General features: G+C 38.8%; 1 protein-coding gene across 2 annotated transcripts in view; it reads right to left on the reverse strand.

Moving 5' to 3' along the window:
- Positions 1–14372, reverse strand: part of SLC4A4 (solute carrier family 4 member 4) — a 353934-nt gene that overhangs the window by 202004 nt on the left and 137558 nt on the right. For both annotated transcript variants that reach the window (XM_045987257.1, XM_045987268.1), the window contains one exon: positions 4987–5147. In XM_045987257.1, coding sequence (XP_045843213.1) covers positions 4987–5147 — 161 coding nt within the window. The remainder of the gene's footprint in view (positions 1–4986; positions 5148–14372) is intronic.

A 14372-nucleotide genomic window follows, 5' to 3' on the forward strand; every position in this document is an offset into this window, starting at 1 on the left:
TAGCTGAGTGTTTTTAACTGCACAAACCCTTCTCAGTGAAACTCTCAGAACTGATCCCATAATTACAGTTAACCCTCTGCTCCACAGTAAAATAATTAGGTGCTACTCCTCTCCTTTCCCTTGAAGTCTTGTTCAGTGTAGAAGGTCCATTTTACAGAAGAGCCATAAAAATAAACAAACAGCCCCAGCATATCTGCGGCACAAGTTATCAAGCTCCTGCTCTAATTCCAGGGTTGTGGATTAAAGTGCTCCTTATCTAGCCTTCCTGGCAGGGCCCCCCATTATGCTTGCCTTCCCTTGTAATCTCAAACCTACCCGTGCATAGGCATAGCCGGCCCTCTGTTACTAATGCCTGGAAATCACCAGTTAGAACAGGTTAAGACATCTGTGAGGCTCACGCCCTTCATTAAGTTTCCATAAAACGGCCCACATTACAGTGATCTTTTTAAGCACAAACTATAAAACATTTCAAGGAAAGTGGGGGCAGTAACATTTCACAGTTACACTGAAATTAAGCCTTCAGTGTTCAAAATCCCACAAACACTACCAATTATGAGAGAACGTGCCAACTGTACATGAGAGCAGAGCCGGAAGAAACCTAAGGAAACACCAAGTTTGCAACCTCTTGTGCAGATGGGAAGAGAGAGGGCAAGAGAGGCACAACCCCCCAAGTAGAATCCCATTTTCTGACTCACAGTTTACATCTTTTTCCATATCACAAAGTGCTTTTCTTTATTGAAAAAAGCTCTAGACTAAAAAAAAAAAAAAAATTGATATATCCAGAGCATCTATAGGCCAACAAAATGGTGTTCATGCAAAAAAAAAGTGGCCCGAAGTGACAAACATTTTGGAAATACAAGGCCCAAGAAAGATTAAACTTCAGGACTAACAAAGGCAATTTAAAAAAATTTATATAAATATCACCAATTATGAGATTTTATAAATCTATCAAAGTAGCAAAAGGAAAACAAGCAATCCACAGTGACGTGAAGGGGGGTGTCACAGGGAACCGCATATGACAATGGCAGTAATAACTAGCGTAACGTTTCTTAAGGAGCACTTGGCAAATCACGTAAACGAAACTCTTTAATATGTTCAAACTCTCTGGATATTTCACCATTAGAAATCTACACTAAAAACATACACAACTTCACCAAAGTATAACAAAAATGTTCACTTCTTTTCTATTTTTTTTATTAACATGTAGTGTATTATTTGCCCCAGGGGTGCAGGTGTGTGAACCATCAGAATCACACACTTCGCAGCACTCACCATAGCACACACCCTCCCCAATGTCCATCACCCAGCCACCCTATCCCTACCCCCTTACCCCCCAGCAACCCTCAGTTTCTTTTGTGAGATTAAGAGTCTCTTACGGTATTCTTTAAAATAAAAACTTGGAAGACAACTTAAATGCCCACTGCTAAATATTTTGCAGATATCAAAATGATGTTTACATTTGTATTTAATCACATGGAAAGAAATTCATCTTAAGTTTTTAAGTTAAAAAGGTCAAATTAAAGTGTTATAGTATGATCCCATTTATAAAATAAATTTCATACGTGTAAACAGTGATGTACAGAAAAACTGCCAGGATGTAGTTGTGAATGATGGTATTTTGATTTTTGTGTGTTCTATTTTTCTGGGTTATTTAAAAATGAACACATATTAGTTTTGTGATAAAAAATAAATACATTGCCATTCTGAAAATACAAAAGGTGTTAAAAGCAAGAAACAACATGACTAACACACCTGCCAAGATGTAGTTAAGGAATACCTTTAAATATAAAAATGAGAACTCCAAAAATAGAGCTACATTTTCCCAATCCATTTCCCATCATAATAAAATACCTGAAATGGCCTATTATTTTTTTTACCTTAGGAGGGCAGGAAAATTCGCATGTACTTGCCTTCTTACGTGAATGACACTCTTTAATTGTAGGGTTATAATGATGATAGTAATAATCAAGCTATTGAAATAATCCATGAAATTGTTTTATCTTTTAATCACTTGAAAAAGAAATTTTTTAAGAGGCTTCAAAAGGGGTTCCTCATGAAGAAAACAAGGAGATGTCCTGACGAGAGTCAGAATGAGGCTGGATGTAAGGACGAGCAGCACACCTGCTTCAATAGGCACGTGGGGACGGCTCTGCACCTGCAGAGGGGGGCTGCCTCTCAGGCCCTGAGAAGGAGTAGCAGGTGGAATGCAACCAAGAGGAAAATCATGCTACTGTTTGTTTGTATAATCATCACACCCACTATTATTTCTTTTTCTTCTCTTTTGTGGAGATAAAAATGGGGTAGAGGGGGAGACGCACCTTAAAGAATCTCAACTCCAAATTATCAGCATGACGCCGAACAAAACCACCACTCCAGCCTCTGCTAGAAAAGGATTTTTTTAATAACCAAATAAATAATGATAACAATTATTTTTTCTATCATTTAAAATGAAATTAGGGTTTTTTTTTTCCTCCAGGTGTTTTAACCCTCTACAAGGCTTTGATTCTTTAAGGATTATTAAATATTTTTTTCAGACAGTTACACTCTTTCAAACATGTTCTCTCCACTCCTGCAAGTCTGATCCCTCCATCCCTCCCTCCCTTCCTTCCTTCTGCTTCTAATGTGTGTTATTTGCCTCTGAATTGTTTTTCTGTATTATCAGCTCCAGAATGAGAGTGATGGTACTTTAAAGGGACTTGGTGGTATCTGATTTTTAAGTAGAATGTCAATTTTTAAAGTAAAGAGACGGTAGTTAGGGGAAAAGTCCACAACTGGTAATGCAAAGCAGTGGAAAACGAAAGCGACAACTTAACATGCTTAATGAACCTTTCTTAAACCTAGTGACCAGAACGTCTTTCTTTGGCCATTGGCTAACAAGGTTACAGTACAATGTGGGATTTTCTCTTCTAGTGCATGGAAAAGATCAGTCAATTGCTGATGAGCAGAAGCTCCTTCAGATGGCCCTTGCTGGTACTAAAGACCCAAAAGGCAGTTGTACAGAAAAGCACAATTCCTACTTTCTTAATATTGGGACCTTTCTAGTGACCCTTAAACCACAATACATATTCTCTCCTGAGATTGCCTACATGTTGCCCACTCACAAGTTTAATTTCCATTTTACCCAGCATTCACGAATACCGACTTATTTCTTCAACTTATCTAATTTCAGACATCTCTGCTCCAGATCAGTTCTTAAAGTCTAAACACACACAAATTGCAATTCTCACTCAAAAAACTGGATGGATTTTTGCTAACCATGATATTTTTTTGAGTAACAATCTCCCGTGAAGTAAAATAAATCACTCAGAAAACCATCCCTTCTGTCTGCTTCTGTCTTTGTAGATGGGCTCATCTTCCCTGGGCACAAGAATATGTCCAAATATCCATTTTCAGCCTCATTTGCCTTGTCAAATATGAAAAACTCTACATAGAGATTATCTCCTACATTATCTTCTAACTATGTGGATGCGGTTTGTACACTTACCCCATTTACAAAGTGACAGATTTGCAAACCTAATTCCAGGGCCTAGAACAACGTCTGGCACATTGCAGAAGCTCTTGTACCACTGCTGAGTCCGTGTATGAACTAGTTAATTCTGTCCATCGAATTTCCCCCTGGTAGCCCTTCCCTCTTCTGCACTTGTACCTTAAGCAGCTCAGGTTCATGAAAAGTGGGACTTCTTTGCAAATGGAACTAACAAGCTCTCTGAACAAGAATCAGATGCATATATATCACAAAGATACATGCCTCATTTGACAACTAATCTTTTCCTCCAATACAAATGCTATCACTTTCTCACTGTCTGTAAAACACACACACACACACAACACACGCAAACATCATAGACAAGCCTTTTGGCTACAGATATTCAAAGAAATTTTGTAGTAAGTCTGAAATCACACAAGAATTTTACACTGGCCACTTTCTAGGAGGCCACAATCCAGAACCTGTTCCCCATAATCCCAAAGGAGGTACCCTGCAGATGTAAGTGTAGTCATCCATGTAAGTCCAGTGGTCATCCAGCTAACGAATTTTCCTAGGAATGCCAAACAAAGCCTCTGCACTTCTTTTTGAAAAAAACCTGATCTTCACACCTGGATCTGAAGGGTAATAAAGCAGATTAGGCCAGGCTTTTGTCAGAAAATGAAAACAATGACTACTGTTTGGGAGGTAGTAACGTATGCCCCAGATGCTCAACATGGTGAATTAGCATTCACTACATGACACTAATTGCAAATGGTACCAAGGCATTGTACCTCATGGTGCAGGGACTCGGTGGTGATTATATAACTGATACTCAGCACCAATGTGACATGACTGAGTCACCGATCCATAAGGATCTGCTGGCTGCTTGCCCCACACAACCTTTCTTCCATACAGTTAAAGGATTCTGACTTCCACCTACAAAAGCAGCCCCAACCCAGCAATTAGACAATTTCCCTTCTTACATAGGGTTGAAGCCCTCTTTTACAGATGATAAAACTGAGGCCCAGAGAAGCTCAGTGCAATGTCCACGGTCGGAATCCTCGAAATCTAGTCTTCAGTCCCCCATTCAGTGTAACCAAGGATGGGGGAAGAAGCCTCTACTCAAAATATTGACCTTATCCTAATAAGTTTAGGAGGTGAGTGCAAATCTGGACATATGCATTATGATTCCCAATAAAAATAACATGAGAAATTAAAAGCAAGAGAGAGAAGACCAAGAAACAAAAACTGGATGGAAACCTCTCAAAACGTTAACAATGGCTACAGAGGTATGATGGATGATTTTTTTTTCATTTTTTTCTCAATATTTGTCTGTATTTTCCAAATCTTCTGCAATAACCCTTACTTGTCTTATAATATAAAAAAGAGCAAAAGTAAGTGTTATAGGATATTCAACTCTGCTTACACTAGAAGCCATCGGCATGAATAGTTCAACTACCATAGATAGTTAAGTAAAGCTAAAAAAAAAAAATGATAAAAACTCAAAACAACATACTTACCCACCAACTGTGGGAGAGAAGATGCCTCTCTGTCGAGCATGATGGACCCTTTCTCCATACATGTCCTCAGCTCAAATAAGCTGTGAAGGGACAATGTGGCCACATGGGGCTTGCTCCATCTTTCCCCACCCTGTTCCACTTTTTCTTCAAACTTAATCCACCTAGGAACATGAGATTAATGAACAGCAATTAAAAGTACTCCAACCTCCTCTAGAAATAGCTACATCAACCCCTCCATCTCTACCCCCACCAGCAAGCACTTCCAAAACGTCTCCTTTTGTGGAGTCTTAAAAGCTTATTATAACACTAATTGCATTACCTTTATAAATACACCAAACGGAGTCACTTAGACTCTCCTTTCCCTGGTATTAGAGAGAAAGAAAATAAACCAAAAGGATCCGAAGCATCCTTGGTTTTATATCTGTCTATATGTAACCATGAAATCCCGAAGATGATTATTTTGCTAAAATTTTTAAAATAACACGGGAAAAGTGTGCATTTCAAAATCCTCCACGAAACCCCACACTGTATAAAAATAACCACCATTGTGAGAATTCTGTTGTGACTTCACAAGACAAGTTTATGTAAGTTGAAATATCAGTTACGAACCAATATTTATCTTAATTATTTGAAAAACCTGGTATATGACATGGTCAGATTAATGTAAAATTCCCCTTTAACGCTTAAAGAGGTCCAGCATGTGCGGCTATGTCTTACTCTCTACTTCCCAGCTGACACATGTTCCCTTCGCACTGAGATTCTAATGGAACCTTTACCCTTCGAGTCTGTCTCCGCATGTGTTTAAACGTACACAAGTTCAATGAACAACACATCTATCCAATAACAGATTTCCTATTAATCTTAGCAATGGAACAAATAGCCCACTTTCATAGTTTCTTTTCTAAGATTCCTAGATGTTTCGATAACTTTGCAATAGGTTGGGGGAACAGGTGGTGGGTAATGGGGAGGGCACGTTTTGCATGGAGCACTGGGTGTTGTGCAAAAAGAATGAATACTGTTACGCTGAAAAAATAAATAAAATGGAAAATGTTTAAAAAATAATAAAAATAAAAAAAATAAAAACTTTAATGGAAATGAAAACAAAACACATTTGACAGTCTTTATATCTCAGTTGCTGCAGATACTTTCTACACTGCTCAAGGAAAACATGAATGCATCATCACTTTGCTATTCATTATGACCCAAAGAAAAATGCTTCTTTCTCTCACTTCAAACTGTCTGAGAGATATTGAAAAAGACGCAGAGGGGGTTAAAAAATTGTTTTCCTATGTCCTTCAACCAAAGGTTTAATGATTTAAAAATGTTTTCCTAGAAAAAGCTAAACGCTCACCTAGCTCACTAAAGATGAGAACAAAGGGCAGAGATCAGAGGAAGCTCTACATAAGGTATTATTTATAGACTGCTCACCACCCACAGAGGAGGCCAAAAAAAAAAAAAAAAAATTAGTAGAACCAGGAGTGAAAACAGATCAAGAGATCAGCCATAGAGTCAAAGAAAATTCAGAATTTTCATGAAGCTCAATATTCTTATGACTGAGAAGTATTTAGCCATATCCAAAGTCTCTGTCTGCACTCCTTACAGGAAGCCTCTTCCAGCCAGGGCACTCCCACATGTCAATAATCACCTTCTCTCCAAACTCACCCTCAACTCCCAGACCCCCTTCCTTTCCTCTGTATCCCCCTAAAAGGTAAACAATGGACATTTTTACACATTCTCCTCACAAGTTAAAAAGCCCACATCACCACCAAAGTTGTAAAACTTCAGAACTGGACCTTGTTTCTTTCTATAAAAGTAGAAACATCCCAAAAGAGAATAAAAAGACCCTTAATATTCATGATTGGGGCACCTGGGTGGCTCAGTGGGTTAAGCCTCTGCCTTCAGCTCATGATCTCAGGGTCCTGGGATCGAGCCCCACATCGGGCTCTCTGCTCAGCGGGGAGCCTGCTTCCTCCTCTCTCTCTGCCTGCCTCTCTGCTTACTCGTGATCTCTCTCTGTCAAATAAATAAGTCTTAAAAAAAAAAAGACTCTCTCTCCCTCTGCCCCTCTCCCATCTCATTAAAAAAATATATATATATTCTTTGATTGTGTGTGTAATTAAATTAGTAGTTCTTCACTTTGGTTGTTATTAGTCCCCCAGAAATAGAAAGGGGAGAAAAATGACAATTTTATGCTATACTCTTATGGAATTCTATGGATTTGCCAAAAAAGATAAAAAGTAACTGGAGTTATTTCAAGAGTAATCATTTTACAGTGTTGATTTCACTGATTAACTTCAGGTATATCATCTTTTCACGCTTGCTCACACAATCTTAAACCATGTTTGTTGATAACTATTACATACATTATAATCACTTATTTCTTTTAAAGAATTTTGGAGAGGCAGCTTGGGGGATGGGTGAAATGGGTGATGGGGATTAAGGAGGGCACTTGGGATGAGCACCAGCTCTTGTAGGAAGTGTTGAATCACTAATTGCACACCTGAAACTAATACAACACTGCATGTTGACTAACTGGAATTAAAATAAAAGCTTAAAGTAAAATAAAATAAATTTGAAGAGTATTTTTACTGAAGTAAGTAATTGACATAAAATAACCTACTAATTTCAGGTATACATCGTAGTGAATCGTATTTACACTTGATGTTATAATTTATTAGTCAGGATAAGACTCTAGTGTACTAAAATATTCTATAGTACATAAAACCACGTCAGGAATACATATAAGGATGTTATCTATAAAGAGGCTAGTGGTTCCTTGTTTTTATTCCCGAGAGAATTCTTAATAGCTGAGGGATAGAATCTTAGTCATAGGATTCAAACCCAAGATAAATAATAAAAGCCGGCTAGAAAGTCAGTAAAGGGAGTGTTTTACACAGCTTTCACTTCCCTCTTATTTCTACTGAATGATTCCCCCCTTCCTGTCAGTTGCCATAAATCTGCATTGCCAAATACATACATATGGGACAGCGGCTCTTTCCTGCCATCATTCTCAACTGTCCAAACAATGTAAGTTTAATAAAATTTTCTTTAAAACAAAACAAAAAAAGAGTGGGGTTAGTGATGCACTCTATGTTGGTCTAATTGAATTTAAATAAATAAGAAGGGGTAGGCACCCTGGTGGCTCGGTTGGTTAAGCCTCCAACTCTTGGTTTCAGCTCAGGTCATGATCTAAAGGGTCGTGAGATCGAGCCCTGTGTCGCTGCTCTCAGTGGGGAGTCTGCTTCTCTCCCTCTCCCTTGCCTCTCCCCCAACTTGTGTTCTCCCTCTCTCTCTCTCTCTCTCTCTCTCTAAAATAAATAAATCTTTTAAAAAAAACAAAAAGGAGCAAAATGACTTCATTCTCTCGCGGCCAATCGTTAGTTTCATTCCTCCCCACAGTTTGCATTGTAGGCAACTTGACTAGACTTAAATATGACTTTAAACAGGTTTTAACAGTACATTTAGAAATCATAAATCCCAACCAGCTTGGATTTATGGAATAGCATTACTCACCCTCCTGGAATACACCAGCCCTTTAGGTCAAGATTTAATCATAAAGGAATGAAAATGTAAAATCTCAAAACCAGCCAGGTTCTTAGAATCTACATTCCTAAGGGATAAGTATTATCTCATAGTTCAGTTTAGCATCTATTTCACTTTGAGGTTAGTAAATATTGAATGTTGTGATGATGTCATGTCATAGCACAGCTAACAACATAAGGGAAAGTCTGGGATAGTGGCTATTAAATTCCTTTAAAATGCATTGCTCTGATTTCAAGGAACAGAGTATACTTCCAACATAGGCTTTCAGACATAAAGTAATGGTTGCCCATGTAAGCAGATTGTTTGCATGCAGTTTCATTCCAGAAACTATACATGCTGTGTCTATCCTCCTCACATATCAAGGACAAATTTGAAAAAAACCTGAAAACTACTCAATTCAAATCAGAACCCATTAAAGAAAAGGCTAAGGCAAAGGTACCAAAGTTCAGCCTACCCGAGTGCCAACAAATTTGTTAAGGTGCTTAGAACCATGTAATTACATTTAAAAAAAAACAGACATTTTTACTGTGAAATGTACTATAAACTACTTTCTACCCTTCATGCTGACTGTGAATAACAATATAATTGCAATAAGTTTCCTACTTTTCCTTTTGTTTGGTACTCGACATGTTATAGGAAAATGAATTTCAGAAGTTAGCTTTTTGAATGCTTGCAAATACAAAACTGTTGTAACCTTGGAGGAAGAGTTTATTAGGTAAAGTTTATTTATTTCAAGGTCTTAGAAGAAGAAGAAAGTACACTGCAGTTTAACGCACTCTGAGTGACTGCCAACCAAACAGCATTTCACTCGTTTATTGAAGAAATAGAAGGCCCACTGGGAGTCACTGAATTTTGCAACTTTCCAATCATATGATTAAATATAATTAAGAAAAGACAAGACCTCTAACTGAAAAACAAGCCAGTTTTACAGTGGAAAATAGACATGACCTTTGCCCTAGAATATAATCCAACTATATAAGACTATTAAAATAATAAATTTCTTGCTAACTAATAAGTGCCTCATTACATAAAATAAGCCAATGCTAGTATGTATCTGGGTTAAATTATGTTTTTAAGAAAAACTCTCAAATTTCTAGATCAACTGTGAAAGTTACTGCAAAGCAGTATATGTGACTCCTATAATTACATAGATGATTAGACTCCTTTCCTTCAGCCTTTTTCTTATAGAAGAAATAAACTTGTTCTGAAATGGAATGTTCCAACGTAATCCAGTAGAGAAAAGACAGAGAAGTCGGTGGAGATTGGGAAAAAAGCAATCCCTCTCCAAATTCCCAGGGTGAGCACGCACGTCTGTGCTTGGCGGTCATGACCTGAAATCAGGATTTCCAGAGGCAGGCTGGGTCATTCTGCCAAGCAGACACACAAATGGGTGTTCATTTGTGCTGTCCCGCTGGAACGAAAACATCAATACCCTTTTCCTTTGCTGGCCGTTGTTGTGTTGAAACTTGTGACAATTTTCCTTTTTACCCAGGTTTGGCAACAAAAACTAAACCACATTGGGGGACTGACCTTTAACATATATTCTTCTAATGGTGAAGTCCAACATTACTCATCTATTATTCACTGAAGGAAAACTGAAAGCCAATAGTCATCTTTACAGAGACTTCACTGTCTCAAAGAAATAAAGAGCTTGGGGTGGTGGGGGATAGCAGTAGCCCTTCTTCTTGGCTTTGGGCCAACAACGAAGCTGGACCATGACTTATCCTTTCCCTATACCCCTTACTCAGTGACTTATCCTTTAGCTAATGCCTTGCTACCTAGAAATTCTTAACAAGGAGCACAAAGCTTCCTCACTAATACCAATTACTCCCTTACAGTTACTGCTACGTTACTAAATGTCAGCATTCAAATAGCCTAACACTCAGGCATACTCTTTAAAAAAAAAAAAAAAAAGAGTATTCTCTGCATTCCACCGATCAAATACACTACTCAGGTCTAATCATTCACTCCTTTGCACAGTCTTCAATTTGTGCTTTATGCTGGAAGGGCCAATAAAAATCCAAAGTTCTAATTTGTAGGAAAGGGAAAAGCAAGGGAAAGATGTGAAAAAAGGGGGTGGTAGAGTTGGCTGAACTTCAGACTTCATGTAAATAAAGACTTCTCTTATTCATAGTTTTACATGACTACTGTGCCTTCCAAGACTTAAATCAGGATATTTTTCCTACTATTGAAACCATTCTATTTATTTTTTGAGACATAGAGCTTAACCTGAACTTCGTGACTAGAACTGAAACTACAGTAATGCTGGGAATCAATGGAGGGTATTTTTGGTCAAATCGAATCATCTGCTACCTAAAAAGTACAGAACATTAAAAGGGGTAGTATTGTGTTCTGTGGGGGTGTGGGCTCCCAGTATAAATTACATTAAGCTAGAGAAGGCTAGTGGGTTAGTTCTCTATGGAATAAAATTCTTTGAATTTGGGTTTTCACAGAAAAGCAAAGATCTCAATTTTATCTCGGCCAGAAAAATAGTCATAGCACATTTTCATATAAAAATGAATCCCTTCCTGGGGCGCCTGGGTGGCTCAGTGGGTTAAAGCCTCTGCCTTCAGCTCAGGTCATGATCCCAGGGTCCTGGGATCGAGCCCCACATCAGGCTCTCTGTTCAGCAGAGAGCCTCCTTCCTCCTCTCTCTTTCTCTGCCTGTCTCTCTGCCTAGTTGTGATTTCTCTCTGTCAAATAAATAAAATATTTTTTTAAAAAAAGAATCCCTTCTTGGTACTAAACTTTTATTAGTCTGATAGATTTGAGAGTTTTTAATGTGGGGGGGGATCCTATCATCTTGGGAAACCAGACATCATAAATGGCAATCAGAAATCACTGCAAAAAACGTCCTGAAATGGGGTATGTTGTAGGGATCTAGAGATTAGTAAAACTCTGAGTCATTTCCGGAGGCACAATCACCTTCCAACCTTCCAACAGGATTTAGGTGAAGCTAATTTCTCGACCATGGACAGTGTGCCAGGTAGTTATAGGCAATAGAGATATAATAATGAACAAAACAACTAAAAATCCCTGCTTTCATGGAGTTTTAATTGTATTGGGAAGAGAAAATAACAAGATATGCAGTATGCTAAATGGTGATAAGCGCCAAGGAAAACACAATGGAGGATGGAGGTTAGAGAGTGTTGGGGGACTCTTTTGACTTTAGATGTGGCAGTCACTGAGAAAGTAATATTTGAAAAAAGACTGAAAAAGGTGAGAAAATGAGTCATGCAGATAACTGGGGGGGGGGGGCGGGGCAGAGAGGGGGAGAGCATTTCAGACAGACGGAACAGAAAGTGCAATGTCCCTGGCACAGGAGCATGACTGTCCAGTGAGTGAACAAGGGCGAGAAAAGCAGGAGATAAGGTCAAAGAGATCAAGGTGTATTATTCATGAGGGACGTAAGTGCAGATGCAAAGAGATGAACTAATTAGGAAGCTTTTGCAATAATCTGGCAGCATGGACCTGAGTTGTAGCAGTACTGAACGTGAGATGTGATGAGATTCTGAATATCTGAATATTTTGAGGGTAAAACAAACAGGGTTTACCAATGGGATTGAGTAAGGGGTATAGGAAAAGACAAAAGTCAAGGAAAACCCCAGTGTTTCTGGCTTGAGCAACTAGAAGAATGGAGTTGAGTTGTTCATTGTAGGAGGAGAGGATCTGAGGCAGGTAGATAAGAAGCTCAATTTTAGACATGTTATTTCGAGAATTGTATTAGTCATCCAATTATGTGTTTTCAATCATATAAGGAAAGAAGCCTACCAAGACAACTAACTGTTGTTGATAGCCTACCATATACCTATAGATATATAGTTGATAGCATATCACAGCAATAGACAGCATATTGATTAATTAGTTTGAAACTTCAAACACAGGTCTTCTTCTGAGCTTTATCCATGGTGCACTAGGTACCTTGGGTCTGCATTCAGCTGTCCATCAGTCAGAAATAGAAGAATTATCATAAACTCCAGCTTTGGTCAAGGAAAGTATCTAAGAAAGTATGATATTTAGAGCAGCTGTTTCTAAGGCAATCAATTCTCAACTAATCACACTCAACAAATATTATTGAGCACCCATTATGGGCACTGGGAACACAGTCGTGAAAGACAGACATGATGGTCCCTGCTTTCAGATGAATTAGTGTAATGAAGGAGACAAAATGAAAACAGTAACATAGCATTTACATTTAATGAAGCAGTAGTAACTGTGGCAAGTCCTATACAGAAGTTCTAGAGTATAGCCTGGTGTGAGTATGTTTCTCCCAGACCCTCCCCTCTCCCACTGCCAAGACATGGTGTACTCCCACCACACATTCTTCCAACAATTCAGTATCTCAAGGAATAATAACATCACCAAAAATGACACATGTGTTCTCAAGGAAATAAAGTCTTTAAGGATGGTAAAGTATTCAAAATTATCTTCATCTTCAGACGCTTACATAAACGTTCTAGTCCATCTCACTCAGTGTGTAATTACCTACACAGTGAACTGTCACTTCTCCACCTTTCTGAGACCAGAGGTGATATGAAATCTAGTCCACCTTGGACTGAAAGAAAAAGCAGAAAGCTATATTTGAATTCTACTCTATGAGAGGTACTTGCACAGAATTTCAAGAAGAAAATGGGAATCAAAGTAGCACTTCCGGTCACAACCAACTGAACTAGTATACACAGAGGGATGGAACTTTATTTTTGTTTTTAAAGATTTTATTTACTTATTTGACAGACAGAAATCACAAGTAGGCAGAGAGGCAGGCAGAGAGAGAGGGGGAAGCAGGCTCCCTGCTAAGCAGAGAGCCCGATGCGGGACTCGATCCCAGGAACCCGGGATCATGGCCTGAGCTGAAGGCAGAGGCTTAACGCACTGAGCCACCCAGGTGCCCCAGAGGGATGGAACTTTACAGCTATAAACTATGCATGAAGTTACAGAGATGCGAGGCAGCATCACGTTCACGGGGCAGAAGAGAACATGCATCTCAGGAAGATGGGTGAGTGCGTGAGAGGCCCACAGTGAAGCAGCCAGTCAGCAGCAAAGCCAAGACTAGACCAAATGGCGTGGAGTATATAGCTTAATCCATATGAAGAAAGAAAGAAAAGTTCTGTTATCATGAGATGAATGAAACGTTCAATATTCCCATAGTGCTTAGCAATTTATAAGATATCTCCATTAATATACATACATATAGGCATGTATATAAATACCTGACATAATTGGACAAATATATATTACATGCCCTATATTGCATACATATATGTGTAGTAGGTATTATTATCCACTTTTTATTGATGAAATCACGAGTTCTGAGACACTGAGTGCTATGCAGCGAACAGGGGCTAGAATCTGAAACTGAACTCAGGTCTCTAAACCCCAAAGTCACCTGAAACTTCTACTTGTTTTTGCATACACTTAAAAGAGGATAGGTTTTTCCTTGGCATAATGGCAAGTCTGTGGGTAAACCCTGTCTTTGCAACCTCCCTCCTAAGCGGGAACGGGTAACACATCAGATGTGATTCCACAAGACACCGTGGCAGGTGGAGACGGCAGACGCATCTTTCTAGGCGATCATGTTTGGGTGCCTGCGTTGATCTCCTTAAGATATTTTACTATGAAATAGCATAGGAATAGATTTACTTCTAATTCTTCATAAAGGTTACAGCTGGAACAACGTGAATCAGCGTTAACCCTGCTCCAACAGTGAAACAAAGAGGGTCTTGCATCCATATCAACACAACAGAGAAGAAAAAGCATCCTTGTGCTCCTTCCCCCAGCCAACATGATGCTCCTGTTCCTGAAAGCCTGGCGGTGAGGGAGAGGAGCTCACAGACAGTGACCTT

The sequence above is a fragment of the Meles meles genome, chromosome 2 (assembly GCF_922984935.1).
Source record: "Meles meles chromosome 2, mMelMel3.1 paternal haplotype, whole genome shotgun sequence".
In the NCBI taxonomy this organism is placed as follows: domain Eukaryota; kingdom Metazoa; phylum Chordata; class Mammalia; order Carnivora; family Mustelidae; genus Meles; species Meles meles.